This window comes from Cricetulus griseus, chromosome 5, assembly GCF_003668045.3.
Source record: "Cricetulus griseus strain 17A/GY chromosome 5, alternate assembly CriGri-PICRH-1.0, whole genome shotgun sequence".
Lineage (NCBI taxonomy): Eukaryota > Metazoa > Chordata > Mammalia > Rodentia > Cricetidae > Cricetulus > Cricetulus griseus.
Genome location: NC_048598.1, coordinates 175,475,357 through 175,493,992, shown reverse-complemented (window position 1 = coordinate 175,493,992; position 18,636 = coordinate 175,475,357). Strand labels below are relative to the sequence as shown.

At 47.9% G+C, this 18,636-nt stretch overlaps 1 protein-coding gene across 1 annotated transcript in view; it reads left to right on the top strand.

The window, feature by feature from the left end:
- The window catches only part of Ptprn2 (protein tyrosine phosphatase receptor type N2), a 680,302-nt gene that overhangs the window by 174,067 nt on the left and 487,599 nt on the right, over nt 1–18,636 (top strand). The window contains exon 3 of the mRNA XM_027417041.2: nt 6,209–6,322. Coding sequence (XP_027272842.1) covers nt 6,209–6,322 — 114 coding nt within the window. The remainder of the gene's footprint in view (nt 1–6,208; nt 6,323–18,636) is intronic.

The window sequence follows — 18,636 nt, the reverse complement described above, 5'->3', positions numbered from 1 at the left end:
AAGCCCAGGTACTTTGCTGTTCCTAGGCTAAGGACAAGTGAACGTGAGCGGGCACTCCTGAGTTTTCTAGGGTTTAGAACAACAGGCCCCAGTCCCCCAACTCCCTCACTAGGTTCCTATTTCCAACTACTTTGAAGTCTCATGAAGCATGTGGATTAGTTATCAACAGCCTGTCTGCCATGTGTTGAGTGACTGAAAGCCAGTCACTTGACCTCTTTGGGTACCATGGTTCTCATCAGTGGACATGTGGTTGTGGGAGGTTGTGTCAGTTAGGGATAGCTCAGATTAAATGAGTTAAGCATGGTGTACACACACACACACACACACACACACACACACACACACACACACACACACACGATGGGGGATGTCCTTCTGTATATATGTTTCTCTTATTGGTTGATGAATAAAACACTGGCCAATAGAGGCAGGAAGATAGACAGGACTAGGAGACAAGGAGAATTCTGGGAAAGGTAGGCAGAGAGAGAGAGACAGCAGAGAGATGCCATGTAGACCACAAAGTAGCCAAGACCATGTAGCAATACATAGATTAGCAGTTATGGGTTAATAATTAAGAGAGAGAGAGCTAGCCAATAAGAAGCCCTACCCACCAGCTAACAGTTTTATAATTAGCATAGCATCATCCATGTGTTTATTTGGGGGCAAAAGCAGCTGTGGGACCAACCTGGCAGACAAGAAAACTCCAGCAACACACACGGATTTCATTAGTTTCAGAGGGAGAGGTGCCTCCACCTTATTCAACTGTAGTGACCCCTACCAAATACTGGGAAACAAGTTACCAAGAGAAAGAAAGTAGATGTTTGAGGTGATGGTGTCCCTGGATGGCCAGCTCTTAGAAAAGTCTATGAAGCAGGAGAGACCTCACTGTGCCTTGGTTTCCACATGGGTAACATGGGATTCCAGGGCACACACACAGAGCCTTAATCTCTTCAGGCTGCAAAACAAGCAAACAATAGACACGCAAGCACGTGCTCATGTGCTCACTCACATACCCACACGAGAGCTTGTGCACGCGCACACACACACACACACACACACACACACACACACACACACACCCTAGCCTTGGTGGCTGAGGAGCAGCAGAAATTCATTTCTCATGTTCTGGAGGCTGGAGGCCTAAGGTCGGGACAGCAGCAGGTTCTGTGTGTGGAGGGCTTCCTGTATGCCCACATGCAGGGGGATCGGGTGCCACTTGTACCTTTCAGAAGACACCAATCCCACTATCAAGTTCTAACCTCACGGCCGACTAATCCCCTTCCAAAGGTCCAGTCACCGATGACCTCACATTGGGGTTAGGATTCAAGGCAGGAGTTTGGGGCACACTTAACCTGGGATCTGTTGTAACTGTGCTGTGGTGATGCAGGGGACTTAGTGAAAGATGTAGCAGATGGTTGCAATGGAGGTCCTTAAGCTCCGCTCTCCACCCCATCTTCACCATTCCTAATGTTATCACGCGTCCTCACCCACAGATGAGATCTGCTCATATGTTCTAACCACTGCCATTCCTGGTCCACGTGCCTGGCTTGTCCACTCTGCAGGCTGCCATTTGTATATTGCTGGGTTTACTGTGTTAGACCCATTATGATCCCGAGTGATGGAAAGATAGGCACTCCGTTACTTAGAAAAAGGGTCAGCCAGCAACTGCATGATTAATTGCACAGCACCTCCTTGTGCGTTCACCGCATGGTGCTGCGACAACCATGTCCTGGGCAGCACTGTTGGAACTGGTCATACCAGTGAGTGGACGATGCTGTGCCTGGTTGCTCTCCCCCTGCTTTCCCTGGCTAGCCCACATACGGCTTGGAGCCTACTTTGCAGCTTGGCTCTTCTGAGAATCTTTCTTCTCTGCACCCAGCCCCGTTCCTCTCAGAGGGACAGCTTTTATTGTTTAATCTGACAGACAGAGGCCTAGCGAATATGATCAGTTCCAAGGACTTCCTGTTCCAGGGCCTTTGGAGCTATTTTAAGTTCCTGCTTCCCCAGCTGAGTGGAATGTTTCAATCTCAGAGGGGACTCTTACACAACAGTCCCTGTCCTTGGCACCTACCCTGAAGATGGGTGTCATTCCTGATGAGTGACCATGAAGATGAGTCCCTGTACTCGTTGCTTACCCAACAGGTGGGGGTCTCTATCCAGGTCATGGTTCTGCAGAAACTTCCTTTTCCTGGCCATTGGCCTCTGAAGGGGGTCCTTGACTGGTCACTGACTTGTGAGCGTCTCTGGCCTGCACCAACTCTGTAAATGGATCCTGTCCTGGTCACACTGACCCTATAGATGTGTTCTTGTCCTCCAGGTTACTGTGTGTGTGTGTGTGTGTGTGTGTGTGTGTATACAAGTGTGTATTTCTGTGTTTGACTGTGGTGATGTATACATGCCTTGTATGGACATATATGAGCATGTTTGTTCACAATGAACACACAAATGCTACGTCATCCATTGCTCTGAGTATCATCTATATCTCCTGACAAGAGGGTAGAATCCTCCTGAGTTCTTTGCTGGTCCTTGGTGCATCCTGGCCAGCAAGGACATCTTCACCCCCAGGCAGAGCTGTAGCACCTCTGACACCTATCTGGTTTAGAAATCTGGCCGTAGGCACGTGACCACGAGGGGTCACTGTTGTTGCTTCTTCTCCAGTTGCTATTTGAGTAGCCACATTGGAGGTAGATGGTGAATGAAGGTCTAGTTTTTAAAATGCACCTGCCGGACTCTCTATAGGTGGCTGGGTTAGTCCCTGACTCTGAGTTTCCCAGTAAAGAGTATTCTGCTGCTGTATCTTGGTGCCAGATTAGCTCTCGGAAGAGCTGGGTATAATGGATTTCCCACCACACTCCGAGGTAATGTTCAGAGACAGCCGCTGGCTCCTCCCGAGCAAGGACATGTGGTGTTTTACTGGGCACAGCATTTCTCCAGTCTGAATGCACAACATAGGCCATTGCTTTGGACCATGGCAAAAAACAAGTAGGGTCCCCAGTGAAAGCCACTTGTGTATGGCCACAATTCTGCTTATGCTTTTGCAGGGTTCTTGAGTTTTACATAATGATATCAACACAACCACCAACGATACCTTCAAAAGATTGCAATTTGACTCTTTCCCCGCCTCCTCTCTCTTAAAAATTCAAGGACGTAGCTCCGAGGTCAAATGATTTTTTTGAATACTCCACTTACCCGAATAGCCTTACAGGAAATCGGCTCAAGCACTTGCCATGAGGATTCGGCCGTGTTGCTTCCCCTGCTTTGAAACCCAGAAACACCAGAAGATGTGGCATTAATTCCCAAGCCTGCAGATCTTCCTGAAGAGCTAAACAGAGGAAGGCTACAGGTCATATAGGCAAAGGTATCGGCAAGAGGAGAAACTGAGATGAAAGCCCTGCAGAAGTAAGGAGCACATTTAGCTCTGGGAACTATTTGCTATCACAATGCACACAGTGAGGACAGACCCATCTCATGCCACGAGCCTCCTTCAGCCCAGGGACAGGGGTTGGCCCATCATTCACACAGGGGCAGGAAGATGCCCCAATCCTGAGGATTTCTCCAGGGATCTCCATATGAGACACTGTGGGACCATATTCTCATCAGATGCGCAGATGCGCATGTGTGTATGTGTCTCTCTTAGGAGGTCCTTCCACTCAGGCCAGAGGCCTTCTGTGTTGAGATGCGGGAACCCAGGCCAGCTTGTTTGCTTACGCCTTGGAAGTTTGACTTCATGTTTCTGAGAGAGCATGTAGTCTCAGGGAGTGGAAGACTGGCATCAACATACACCTTGGTGCCTGCCTTCTTTGTGGAAGAAGCTGGGAATGGATGTGGCCGGGGAAGCAAACCAGTTCTCTGAGCTTAAGCAGAGTCGGAAAATGGGCTTAGGGGTAGGGAGAAAACATGGATACATGCCTGTCAGTTCCGATCCTCTGTTTCTCTCCTCAGGCAACTCCTTATCTAGCATGACATCTGCCATGAGGCAAAGGCTTCGGAACCCATGTGGATTCCAAACCACCAGGCCTCCAGCTGAAGGAGCGAGGCATTTCCATGGGCATCCATTTCTACTGTGAAAGGAGAAAACTGCAGTGAGGCAATTGCTGATCTCTTTAATCTACCTGAGTAGGGACATCACGTCCCATGCCATGGAAGATGAGGAGAAGCCAGAGCAATGGCCTTGCCTCCCTGGGACCCAGGGTGCCATTAGGAAAAGTGACAATTGGAGATTCTCTGTGTGTGTATGTGTGTTTGAGTGAGTACTGTGTGTTCATGCGTGTGTGTGTGTGTGTGTGTGTGTGTGTGTGTGTGTGTGTGTGGAGACAGGCCATGTACAATGCCACAGACCAGAAGAGAATGGAGGAATGAGAAGTTGGCTCAGAAGTTGGACTGAACCTCAGGGCTTTGCACAGGTCTCTGTGGGCGTTTAGGGGACAGTAATGTTAGGAGTAAACGCGACTTTTGCCTTTGGGGGTTGTACTCTACGGGACCTTGTTACAATAAGCAAATGTGCAAAAAGAAATCTCCTTTTCATCCTCTTCGAAATGCCAGGAAAATATGTATTTCTTTTTTCTGAGTGGGAGAAGCTGACTTTTCACCTCTAGATTACTATTAGTAAAGATGTCTCTAAGCAAACTTGTCACTTCCTGCTACACTGATGTCAGTGGGCTGCTGGTAGCTCCCTCCCCTCTCTCTCCTCCATCTCCAGCATGGTCCACTCTGACTTGTGCACAGTGGGAGTCTGCTTTCTGTTCCTCATGCTGGGGAGGCCCCAGGAGTGTCTAGAAAACCTGGGGCCTCCCGAAGCTGAATTCCAGAGCATCACCCTGATGGCAGGGTCAGTGATTGTTATTGCCACTGTCCACAGAGGCTGGGTCAACTCCCCTGGAACTATGGGTACTGTGGTTGGGAGCTGTAGAGGACACCATGGCAGAGCAATCTGCCATGGAGGGGCCAGTGTGGAAAGGACAGCATGGCTGTAGTGTGGAGGACAGTGTGGCAGAGCCAATGTGAGGGCAGGGATGTAGGTTTTGCTCTAATTCCAGGCCTGTGGCCTTCTCTGTACAGCAAGCAGGACACGTTGTCCTCTGTGTTTTTAGGTTGACAAAGGCACTTCAACATCTCAAGATGCTTTCTATCCTCTGGCTTCCTTCTGCCAGCCACAGCCCCGTGTCCATAGGAAGCAAATACATAATTTCAGAACAGCTCTGCCAGTCACAGGGCTCTGAGATGAGCAGATAAATTTTGCATCAGGATGGTACTGGGCAAATGTGTTTCTTCTAATTAAACTTGTTGCAGTTGAATGGCTTCCTTTAGCTACATTTGAGAGGAGACTGTTGTGAACAAAAGAGAAATCTTTCACTCCCATGACCCGGGGTCTACAGATGGCTACCTCTTGTGGCAAGCACTAGTCCCTGAATTCCTTTATGTGAGCCGAGGAAGGTAATTGCAATGTGTGGCACCCCACCATGAAAGTACATCTCAAACTGGACTATCTGCTTTAAAAAAACCTGATTTGAGGTCCAAATTAATTAGAAGGTGTGGCTTTAAGATGTGACGGTGGTCTGTCATTACACAGACAAAAGGTAGTGAACCAAACACAGACTGCTCAGTGAGACCCGAATGTTGCCCGCATCTCTCTCTGTCCCTTATGGCATCATTGGGGAGCACAACCATTGCTCATGCAGGGAGCACCTTTCAATCAATCCTCACGGCCTCTGTGAATTAATGGTCATATTCCCAGGGTTTTCTGCACTCCACGTGGACAATCCCAAATGTGATCGCCACTTTGCAGTCAATTGTCTGAGAAGCAGGTTTCACAATTAAAAAACAATGTGAATCACAAAGGTGGAGAATAGAGCTCAGGGGTGGGATGTCTGCCAAGCACGCATGCACGAGGCCCTAGGTTCCACCCCCAGGCCTAGAACGAAGTGTGGATTACAAAGTGTGATGTGTAAGGGATGGCCCGTGGAAGCAGGAAAAGCACAATTACGTAACTCACTGTGCCAGATCCGAAGTCCCCTACTCGCCACTTGCATTTTCTGTAGCAGCCCCCTTCCCAGTGTTTCTGCGTTCCTGTGCTCTCTGGTGCCCTCCGAGCTGTGTTCTGTCTTACCTCATTAACCAACAGAGGCTTGCACAGGCAGGTAGGGGTGGGTGCTTCCTGACCTCAGCTGGTGGAGTGTCAAGTTCACTCTTTGCCTTCCTGTCCCCGTAGATGGTGTGTTTGGAAGATGCCAGAAGGTTCCAGCGATGGACACATACAGATACGAAGTGTCGCCAGGAGCCCTGCTGCACCTGAGGGTCACCTTACAGAAGCTCTCCCGTACAGGTAGGCAGAGAGGCCACTCCTGCCTTGATTTAGGCATGGGTAATGGGAGCTGGGCTTGTGGTGTCCAAGTGAGGCCTGAAGGGCCTGCACCAGGCAAGGCTTTGTGTATGGGTGTGTGGACTCCGGTTAAGATCTCTGGCCTGTCTGTGTGCAGAAATTACACAGATCCCTGTGACTCAGAGTAAGCTACATTGAGGCTGCCTTTGGCCGAGACTGGCCTATCACAGTGGTCAGGTCAGCCTGAGAGTTGGACATGGTTCCAGTACCTCTAAGGTGTTGTTTCAGGTCATTGTACTAGTTTCTAGGCTCCTAAGAAGGTAAGTTTTAAATTTATGATCACATTTTAACAGCTGTAACAGGAACGTCTCACGTATGATTTTATTGTACATGTGTATAATTTCCAAATTGAGGGGAGCCATATCACGAAGGCCAGTGTTTTATAACCTGTTACTAAGACAAAGTCATATTTCAGCTAGCCCTGGATGAGAGGTGCCGTGTTCTAAGAACAAAGAGTTACCCATCACACCAGGGAGCAGGACATGAGGGACTCAGTGACCCTGGGCACTGGGACAAAGGCATGTTCTCCTTGAGACCACATACTGCCCTGGAGAATACAGCGCTCTCGGGATCACAGAACTCTCTTTGGGACCCCAGGGACCTCAGTGCTTCCTGGGAGTCACATTTCTCCCCTGGGGGGAACTGACGTATTTTCCTAATGATCGTACTTGTTTCCCCGGGGCCAGATGAACTGTACTGTAAGGAGTCTGTGGCCAGTAAGACTTGGAGGCACACTCTCATTTTAGAAACCGAGGTGTATTGGCTTGTTAGAGTTACTGGTGCATTCCGTGGACTAGTCCAGGTTAACACATGGACAGGCCATTAGACCAGTAGGAATGAGGTAAAGCACTTCTTTCTTCTTGTTTCTCTACCTGGGCTCACCTGTCTGTCTTCCTTTCTCCACCATTGTGTGTCACACATTCCCTTAATCATCAGTGGGGACCTGTTGCTATGGTTCTCTGTGTGGGACAATATCCATCTCCACTGAACTCCTATGTTGCCCAAGCTTGTTGTCACTGTGCATGCAGTAGCTGCCATTTCCCGGTCACTGGGACCTAACAGCGTGTCAGTGTCCCAAAATGATATCCTAAGAGAACGCAAAGTGGTTAGGGGCCTTGAGATCAGAGAGCGAAGGTGCTCCAAAGCGAGGTGTCTCTGATGCAGGCACATGAAGAAGCAGATAGGTCCTATTGATCGTCTCTAGAGGAGAACCAGGTCAATTTCAGTGGTGGATGACAGGGTATGTGGAGAAGCTACACACTGGCAGCTGGACCACTATGCCATCTAGCTGAGTTTTCCATCCCCAACACCCATCTGTGTTCCTCACAGGGAGCCAACCTCGCCCACCTTCTTCAAGGTTTTTGACAGAGGTAATGGCTGGCTGTGTCCCCCATGGAAAGGTGGTTTCACCTTTGTTTTTGGAAGGAGGAGGTGGTTCTAGTGGCTCCTACCAGAACTTCCTGCCAAGAAAACCCTCACACCAACAGGCAAGTGTCTGTCCTTGTCATCTTCTAGAAGAGTGAGCATGAGAAGGGTCCCCAGAAGAGTCGAGTCCTTCATGATGGGGGGCAGAACATAGCAACAGCCACGGAAAGCAGGGAAGCTGGAGCTGGAAACTGACTGGACATATCTTCATCTGCACACAATAAACAAATGGGGTGGGGTGGCGTGTGTGAGATGCTATGAAACTTCCACCCCGCCATGCAGTGATGTGCTTTCTTCAGCAAGAGTCCACCGTATGAAGGCTCTGTAGCCTCCCCAGACAACACCAACAACTGGGACCAAGCGTTCAAATACATGAACCTATGGCAGCCACTTCCCATTCAAACCCTTACACCCCTCCCCTCCCCCATCTCTACCATCTGGGTTAGAGGGCACACAGGTGACACACCCTCTTGCCGATGCCTTCCCACTGTCATCCAGGTTTGCATACACTTCAGGATTATTCCCTAAAGTCCACAGTTTATGTGCTGACTCCTTCAGGTTGCGACCATTTTGTGGGTTCAAGACATATAACGTCATGCGTCCTCATTACAGTATCACAGGCAGGGTCTGTTCAGCCTTCAGAAACCTCTGTCTCTGCCTATTTTTCAATACTGTCAAATGATGTCATACCTACCCCATTAATGAGAGAAGCTGCCACTGTTTGAAGGACACCCCTCAACAAGACCAAAGCTTTTGGCCTCATCCTAACCCTTAGGAGGGTGTGAGGCAGCAGCTCATTGGGCCCTCATCTCAGTTCCAGCCACCCTTTCCTTCTGTGCCTCTTTCATCTGATGCCATCCCACCCCGTCTTCAAGTGGTCTTTGGGTATGCCACAAAGGGTTAACTAAAGCGGGAATTTACATGTGGAGCTTTGGGAGGCTGTCATAAATGCCATGGCAGGGACTTTTGGTGATGCAGCTTTTGGGTTCAGCCATGATTAACACCTGTAAACCCTCACCCATGTCCTTGTAAGAAAGCCTAGTAAACTCATATTTACTTGGGTAGAATGGTTGCTGTAATTCGTAATTGGTGCTTGTCTGAGATGGGTAGACATTTGTTCAAGTTTCCACAAGAAAATTTCATGCAACAGTTGTCATCCAAACAGGAAAAGGACATAACCAAAGATGAGTTTGGGAAGAGCCTCTCTGTTGTACTTACTATGAAGAAACATGTAACCCAAGCTAAGCTTTCTGAAAGCCAGCAAGTCACAGGACCAACCCTGATGTGGCCATCCTTTTCTGTGTGTGATCTGATGAATGTCATCCACCCAGGGAGTGTAGAGACATCCTCAAAATTATCAATGGACCAGGGAGTGTATTTCAGAGGCTAGTGTACCAGTCTCTGAAACTAGTACATGTTCAATGGGATTTAAGGGAGCAATGGCAGGCTAGGTTGCATTGTCTGTGCAGTTGATAGCCATGCAACTGAGGTTCAGGTTTCTTCACAGAAAGAACTTGTTGAAGAAGGGAGGAATTACCAGAGAAAGACATGCAAGGTGTGTGGGTGGGGAGATTCTCCATGTTAGCTTCTGATTTTGTAGGTAAATCGAATAAAGATGAAGATGAAATTTGTCTTAGTTAGGGTTACTATTGATGTGACAAGACATCATGACCAAAAACAAGCTGGGGAGGAAAAAGTTTATTCAACTTACAATTCTGCGTAACAGTTCATCAGCAAAGGAAGTCAGGATAGGGACTCAAGCAGGCCTGGAACCTGGCGGCAGCAGCCAAGGCAAAGGCCACGCTTGTTCCTCATGCCTTGCTCAGCCTGGTTTTCTTATAGAACCCAGGACCACAAGCCCAGGTGTGGCCACACCCACAATGGGCTGAGCCTTCCCCCTTCAATTACTAATTAAGAAATGCCCCGAGGGCTTGCCTGTAGTCTGGTCTTACTGAGGCAGTTTTTCAATTAAGGCTCCATCCTCTCCAGTGACTAGCTTGTGTCAAGCTGACATGAAATTAGTCAGCACAAGATTGAAGCACTGGCTCACTGTTTCTTATGGCTGCAGGGAAGAGCGGAGAAGAGAGTACAAAATATATCAGCGCTAAATAGCGCTTCTATTATCCAAAGACCTGGAGCCAAGGGGAGAAGTAAACAGGGAGGAAGGAGAAGATGAGGTAGGAATGAGCGAAGGGAGTGGTCATGGGAGAGGTGTGTGACTCACGGCTTTGGTGGCTGGCTCTGCAGCTTCTCAGTCATGAGAGCCAAGCCTAAAGCTCTCAGTCTGGTTGGCGTTGTCTTTGACCAGGAACTGCATTCAAGTCCCCCACCCTCCAGAATGCCAGTGCCCTGCACTGTAGCAGACATTTTTTTCAATTAGTTTTCTTTTTGTTTTTATTTAGCGTGAAAAAGGCTGTTGGAAGTGTTCTTCTGTACAGCAGGGTTTCTCTGTATTGCTTTGGAGGTTGTCCTGGGACTTGCTCTGTAGACCAGGCTGGCCCTCAAACACACAGAGATCCACTTGCCTCTGCCTCCCTCGTGCTGGGATTAAAGGTGCGGGCCACCAATGCCCGGCTTCTAAAACTTTTTAAAAATTCTTTTAAATTTCATTTTACATCCCAACCACAATTCTAGTCTTATTCTTGATCATGAATGCCTGGCCTTAGCTTGGCTTATTTCTACCCATCGTTTCTTAATTTAAATTATCCCTTTTCACTTTAACTATCTTTTTGTCTCTGGGCTTTTATCTTTCTCTATTCTCCATACCTTTCTTTATTTCTTACTCTGTGGCTGGCTGTATAGCTGGGTGGCTGGCCCCTGGCGTCCTCTTCGATCTCCTCTTCCCAGATGTCTCCTATTTATCCTCTCTGCCTGCCAGCCCCACCTATCCCTCTCCTGTCTAGCTATTGGCTGTTCAGCTCTTTATTAGCTCAATCAGGTGTTTTAGGCAGGCAAAGTAGCACAGCTTCACAGAGTTAAACAAATGCAGCATCAAACATGTGAGGCACCTTTTCATCCTTGAACAAAGGTCCCATGATGTAAACAAGGGAAACGCATCTCTAGCTGATATTACACAACAACTTTCATCTGATAAGGCCAGCAGTATGCCTTTACAGCTTTGCCTCAAGGCTGTACTAATTCTCCACTCCTGTGTCATAGCTTACTTCCAAAGTGTAAGCCCCTTGAGCCACAGGAGTAGCTATGCCTCTCCCCCGAGGACCTTTGACTGCCAGGTTCCACCCACAGAGTACAGAGTGCAGTCACCTGTAGTTGGAAATTTTTCTCGATTTCTCTCCCACCCCCAGGGTCCCTGCATCCATTTATGAAATAACACTCTGAGGCTTAATATGAAATATAATTGTTTGGCCAAATGGCTCAGACATATTACTGGAGAGCTCTCTCTGATAAATTAGCCCATTTCTTCTACTAACCTGTGTGTCACCACAAGGCTGTGGCTCACCGGTAATGCTCTGTCATGTTACTCCTTCGGAGGCTACATGGTGTCTCCCAGACTCCGCCTTCCTTCTCTCTGTATCTTTGTTTGGGTATCCCATCCAGCTATATTTTGCCCGGCCATTGGCCAAAACAGCTTTGTTTGTCAACCGATAAAAATCAATGTATATTTGCAGCACACGCAAGGACATCCTATATCACCCACCCTCCTGTTGTTATTATTATTATTATTATTATTATTATTATTATTGCCCCAATAAATCTCTTGTGAGAGGTTTGTTGTTTGGTGTGATTTTGTGCTATTCCTTGGCTCCCAGCCACAGGATACCTTTCCATCTCAGCTGTAACTCTTACAGAAGGGGTGTTGATCATCTGTTTCTTCCTCAAAATATTACACTGGCCCACACTGACATCGACATGACGCTGATTAGACTCAGTGAGCAGGAGACAGCAGCCACTTTGTACTTGTTGCTAATGTATATGTGAATCAAAAGATGGGAAATAAATCCAACAGAAAAAAAATCCAAGGACCTTCTATCGAAATGAAATTTCTAGGCAACCAGTAGTGTTTTTTTCACTTGGTCCCTTGAGAAGAGAAAGCTCATCCCTTTGAGAGTGAACAGATGGGGCTTTTGTACCGGAGAGTGAACCTGTCTTTCTGTAGGATTGGAACTTGCCTCTTGAGACCCCCTCCTTGATCTGCAGTTCTCCAGACTGTAAGTACACACGGGTTTTTACCACAGTTCCTCCTGGCTAGGACAGGGAGCCATCATGGTCTCTTTGATGGACTGGCAGCATGTTCCTGCCAGCCCAGTGTATGACAAACAAGTTCCAAGTTAAAGGAAAAAGGGAGAGTGTGAGAGAGTTTAGGAAAGAGGCCTCTGACCTGGTCCGAGCTGGCGAGCTGGAATTCCATCTTCCTACACTCTTTCCATTTTTGAAGCTCTGCCTGGCCTCTGTGCCCTGAATGCCACCCTGCTTTTTCTGACAACGCCTCCTATCATGTAGCTACACTTAAAGCTAACATCAGAGAAGAAGTTGAGGAGTTCGTGTCCCTATGGCACTGGTGGACATTTGGGAAGCATGGTGGCAGGAGAAGCCAGGCCCATACTGGAGAAACATGAAATGGGGTGTCATGGTAAAGACACTGGGGGAACCTCTGCTAGGAAGCTTTTCCCATGATAGTACATCTCCAGGAAGCAGTGGGGACAGTCTTGAGGAGAAACATGTCAGGTCACCCTGGTTCCTACATGTGTCTCAGCTCCCTTCCTTCCTCGGGTCCCAGGCTGCAGATGGCAGGCTGCAGGGGGACACCACATGCTGCTAGCCCTTGTGAGAGAGGTAACAGGTCTTGGGGGGGAGGTGCAGGAGATTGAAGCGCAAGCATGCTGAGTTCATACAACCCCAGAAAGCGAGGAGGAGTGTTGTCCGATTTTGTTTCGGATGACTTTGTCTCCATGGTCCTTAGGAGCAGCTTGGGTGCACCTGGCACCCCGCCCCCCCAAACAGCAGTGTGTATGACACATATGCTCACTCCAGACACACACCCAGAACCCCCCCACACACGTGGGTACCGTGTGTAATTTGCATGCACGAGCACACTCCCGCTCACAGCTACACATATAAAGCATACAGCGCTGCACACAGGCACATGGCTGTGTGTACAGGTGTCTCATACATACCGCACACTCCTACACAGTTACAAGTGTATACAGGGCACTGCACAAGGGCACATGCCTGTATGCACGCAAGCACATCTCCATTCACCTGCACAGTGCACGTTTGTGTACGTGTATGCATACCGGAAGCACAGGGTATGCTCCCCTCTTCCTGCCTCATCCTTCCACGCAGTGCCATGTGATCTGACTTGCCTAGTTGGTTTTACCTAGTCTCCACATCACTGACTCTCACCCTGGACCTTTCAGGGTTTTAGACCCAACTGTGTAGGCTCCACTACCACCTATTCTTCAGGGAGCTTGGCGTGCTGCATGCTGGGGGAGAAATTTGTTAGCCAGTGGGGGTCCTGAGCTTGGTTAGCCTGTCATAAAAATAGTTCTGGGGCTACGGAGTCAGAATCCAAGGACTTCTCAGCCTACATTGGGGACCCATTACACTGACACGGGTGGGATATTCCTCTCTGCCCAAGCTACTTATTGGAGGCGAGTTGGCTTCCGACAGGGTATGCAACTGCCTTCTGGAGCTTTCCACACAGAGAAGGAAAGGTAAATGGGATTTAACTGTGCATCTTTTTTCTTCCTCATACATGCATAGATCAAGGAACAAAACACATTTGCTTTGTTTTAGCGTTCTTGTCTATATGGGCAGACACACTGGTCTCTCCCATTAAATTAAACAAAAATACATCTCGATTTTTGACAAGCCATTAAAATTCGGAATTTAAATGTCACTTGTTGGCATGTAATTTTCTGTCATGAAAACAACTGGTTATTTTCTGGCAGGACTCTCCCCACGTACTGAGCTGTATGTCAAACGCAAGAAGTGGAGAAAGAAAATTTATAAAGAAAATGTAGTGTGGTGTCATAATTCCTTAAAAGAGATTGAAAATATCTGTAAACAAATTGGAATGGAGCACAAATGCAGCTTGGGCCGCAGTAAAGCTGGCTGTGTCTCAGCACTACTCCACCCCAACCCCTCTCCTCCATTGCCCCCCTTTCTCTGCAGCTGAGTCTGCCCCCTGCCCTTGTTTGAATTAACACAGGTCTCTGTTCTGGGAATTCAGAGGCATTAACCCTCTGAGTCCTGTCACCCCCACAATCCAGGTTGTCTCTTGATGGGGGCCGTGCAGTTGGGGTCCAGATGAAGCTGGTTGTGTGTCAGTGGTGCACCTGGGAGTTGTATTACTGTGGGCATAGCGCACGATCTTCTTGGTTCCAGTTTTCCTTGCAGCAGGGCTTTCCCCACCAACTAGATGGAACGTGCTGGCACCAGATCCCGAGGATAAATTTCCTGGTAGTCAGCTGTTGGGGTTGCTCAGGAGTCACACACAGGAGGGTGAGAAAGTGACTTCCCAGTCATTCTTAGAATGATCTGTTGCTCACCCAGTGGCTTCTCCAGCCAGAGGCAGAGCAGTCCAGTCATCTCATAAGACCTTCCTAAGGATTAAAGTGGGTGGTGCCATTTTCGAATCCCTAGGAGTGCAAGTGCCCTCTTCTGGCTAGAGCTCCCAGGAAGTAGAGCCTGCCCTCAGGCTTTGGGAAACTGCAGCAAGTTTGGGAAAGCAATGCTTTCACTGCAAAAGCCTGCTAGAGGCCTCTGAAACTCTTCAGAGTGGTGGAGCTCCAGTGAACTGAAGACCTCCAAACACCCTACTGAGGACGGGGAGCAGAAGAAATGCAGAGTTTGAATAGGAGCATTGTTAAAAGAGTAAATATATTTGATTAGTTTTTTTTTTTTTAAACAACCAAGCACAAGCTAGTGCAAGCAAATAAGAAAATCAATGTTGTTGTTATTGTGTGTGTATTAGGGGCTGGAGAGATGGCTCACTACCACTCTCAGGGCACTGTGCAAGGGCATTGGTTCAGAGAACCACTAGAGCAAAGGAGTGGGTCATGCTTTTTGGGTTTTCATACAATTTCACTTTCGACTTGCCATGTTTCTACCTGATGCTTGAAATAAGGAAATACTGAGTTCTGTTTTCCTACAACGAATATCCCCATTTTCTCTATATCATGTGACCCCAGCACAGAATGTGTAATTCAAAGTCAGAATCAAACGAGGTGTATGGTGCCTATTGTATGCTCCAGGCATGCACCTGTGGTTTTTTCTTACGGAAAAAAGTGGGGAGGCTACAGAAACTGACTTCACTGTTTTCTTTGTTGTTGTTGTTATTGTTGGATTGTTGATTTTGGAGACAGGGTCTTACTAGTGGCCCTAGCTGACCTCAGACTTTGTATGTAGATCAGGATGGTCTTAAACTCATGGCCCTCTTTCCTTTGCCTCCATAATGCTGTGTTTACAGGTGTGCACAACCGAGGTGGTTTGAATGAGAATGGCCCCCATAGACTCACATATTTAATACTTGGTTCCCGGCTGGTAGAACTGTTTGGGATGGATTAGGTGGTGTGGCCTTTTTTTTTTGAGGCGATGTGTCACTGGGGCGGGGGAGGGCAGGTTTTGCGATTTTAAGACTCACACCACCCCCAGACTCTGTCTCTCTCTCCCGCCCCTTGTGGTTGTGTCTCAAGATGTGAGCGCTCAGCTACTGCCCCGGCAGGATTCCTACCTGCCTGCGTGTTTCCACGATCCCCACCGCCATGGTCATGGACCCTAACCCTCTGAAACCAGAAGCCCCCAATAAATGCCTTCTTTTATAAGTCATCCTGGCCATGGCGCTTCATCACAGCGATAGAGAGGTAACCATGACAACCGTCATGCTCAGCTCCCGACTCAGCTCTTTGTATCTTACTCACCGAAGGAAGGTGACCCATATGGGGACATTTGTGTCTTTTCAATCGATGAAAGGGGCAGAGGGTGGAAACCACACTACTGGGTGTGTCTGGATGTCTTCAGCCCAGCATGTCAGGTGGGCTAAGGCGACATGGTGTGAGGAAGGCCAGGACCAGTGGGGAAGCAAGGACGCTTGTAGGAGTTTTCATTAGGCATCTAAGCATAACCTGGACCCGAGAAGTCAGGGTGCTGCATGTGCTGCAGAAGCCATTAGGCCTGGGGGGGAACGAGACCCCCCCACTCCAGGCTGGTGTGGTGCAGCCTCTCTTGCTCACTACCTTCTTGCCAATACTACATCCTCATGAAAACGGGACTGATGGTCAGCCTGTATCCGCCGTTGATATGTCAGTCAGCCTGCAGGAAGAAGGTGGGAACGTGACACAATGTCCTATACCTGGAGGCACTCCTTGTGGGCAGGGATTCTGGGCACCCCTTTAATTCTAGCACTTGGCAAATGAAGGTAGGAGGATTGCAAGTTTGGAGCTGGCCTGGGCTGCACAGTAGGAAACTCCGTCTTCCAAAAAACAAACAAACAAAAAACCCCCCAAAACCAACAAAACCCAAACCCAGTGAGTGTTGTGTGAGTTATGTGAGAACAAGTTTGCACAAGCAGTGGGAATTCTGTCCCTGACTATCCCATTGCCATAGTCTGGCACAGAAGCTCTCCGAGGGTTCCCAAAGCAGTCCGAGTCAGCAAGGAATCCACCCAGCTGAATCTTGATAACACATGACCCTGTTCCTCTGATTAACTGATGCTCAATTGTGTGGACTGAAGCAATAGAGAAGGGTGGCCTGGTTCAGTATCGCGGAGACAGAGAGGGCGAAAGCCCCTCTTCCCCGAGTGGCTCTCTGAAGTTCTGCCGAGTGACTCCTCCCAAGTCCAACCAGGCTGCAGGAGGTTTATCTTCAGAGTGCAAGCCTGGGAGGGTCCCCAGTGTCTCTTACTGTTGCTTCTGCATATACAGCCCGTCTGAAAACAGCTCTGAAGATGCTGCCCTATCTGCTCGGTTCTTTCATGCACACTGGCATTTCTCTGTGGAATATTTTAGAATATTAATTGTGCTTTGGAGTCCGATAAGTAAAACAACCAGGAAGGTTTTCACTATTGAAAAAGAAAATACAAGAAAAAAGCAATAATAATCCCTAGAAATGAAAATCCCTAGATTGAAAAATAATCCCTAGAAATGAAAAATAATTCCTAGAATGGTTCTGAAACTTGGCTGTGTTTGTGATGAGTGTCTTCCAAAGTCCTTGAAGGACTGCTCATGAAGGATGGAATTCTAGAACCTTGGGATCCCAGAGGCCAAGCAGAAGCACAGGGGAAACACTCAACTCAAAGGGTTGAAAAGTACAGACCACAGGAGCAGTGCCAACACTCCATGGGCAAGAGGGTAACCTAGGCGGCAGAGTCTGACTCAGAACTAGGAACTATGGCGCAGTCTGGAAGAGCTGCCTGCTTCAGCTGAACAACAAGGAAAAGATGCAAGGTGAGAAAAAAACATAAATAATAAACATTCAAAGCAGAACAACTAGGATTTCTTGCCATAAAAATCATGGCCATAGAAATTAGTCTGTGAGTAGATTAGATGAACACGAAGAGAGATTATTGAGCTGAAAGACAGAAATAAAGAAATCATGGAAAGTGCAAGCTTGGGAGATGAAGAAATGGAAAATACGCAAGAGCAGATGAGAGAAATGAAAAGGTCCTAGTGACGCGAAATAAAACTTCTCAGGGGAAAGAGCAAAGAATGCGGGGGAGGCAGAATCTCAGGGGATGACCACGATTTTATAGACACGAAGAGGCTATTCAGAGTGCGGCGGGACACAAGTGCTCACCAACGCGTATTGAAAAATCATCCATGGACAGACACATAACGGTGCAGCTGCAGAGACAAGAGCCCCAGCGAAGACTGGGAAGAGCTAAAGAGGAGAGACGAGACATAGACACACGAATGGGAGATCTTTCTTAACAGCTACAGAGGCAGAAGTGTGTGGACAGCTCTCCAAGTGCTGAGAAAAACAACAGACCCAGAATTGACTGTGTGTAAAAACTGTGATTAAAGAGAGGAGAAAAGCTTCCCACTGACTGATGCCATCAAAGGCGCCTCTAACATGTGTGTGATAGGATGAACTTATAAAAAGATGCAAAAGTACAAAACGGGGGAAATAGAGAAAAGGCTGAAATGCTATAATTTAAAATGTTTGTGCATCGGAAGTAGGCCCTATGGAAGAACACGACGCTTGCCGAATAAAGGTTGTTGAACCTCACTCAAATCAGCAAACTGAAACTAAATCACCAACTACATGACTTACCAGAATGGACATCCCAAGTGCCGATCTGAACCCAGAGCAGATTGGGACGCCATTGACATAACTGTTTGGACAATAAAAGCCAACCGAGCAAGTGAAAATCTGCAGTATAGTTCTTCCATATCTGATTTTATGTTCCAGCTTACCCTTGTGTGCACTAGGAAGCACATGTCTGTGTCTGCGTGTGAACTGTGTGGGTGGAGGGTATGGCGTTGGGTGGTGGAGAACTGCAGGGAAGAAGACTGTCGTACAGGTCCCTGTCCGCTGCGTGTTTTAGATTCCATGCAGCGTGTTTTTCTGGTTCAGCAGACTCAGCATGTCACACAGCACAATAAACCCCAACCTTCTCTCTACATTTCCTGTCTTGTCTCGGGAAGGACTTTTACTGCTGACCCACACACCAGCTTTGATCGCCAAACCCACAGGTATTAAGGGCTCCTCAGAAGCCTTAGCGGTAAGTCTGGACTATGATTCATGGGGGTTATGCTGTCACTTTATTCTCTTTTATAGTCACAAAACATTAAAGAATAAAAAGACTAACAAAAACTAAGACATGAGAAAGAGGGAAATGATGATGAGTGAAAACACTAAAATTGACAAAA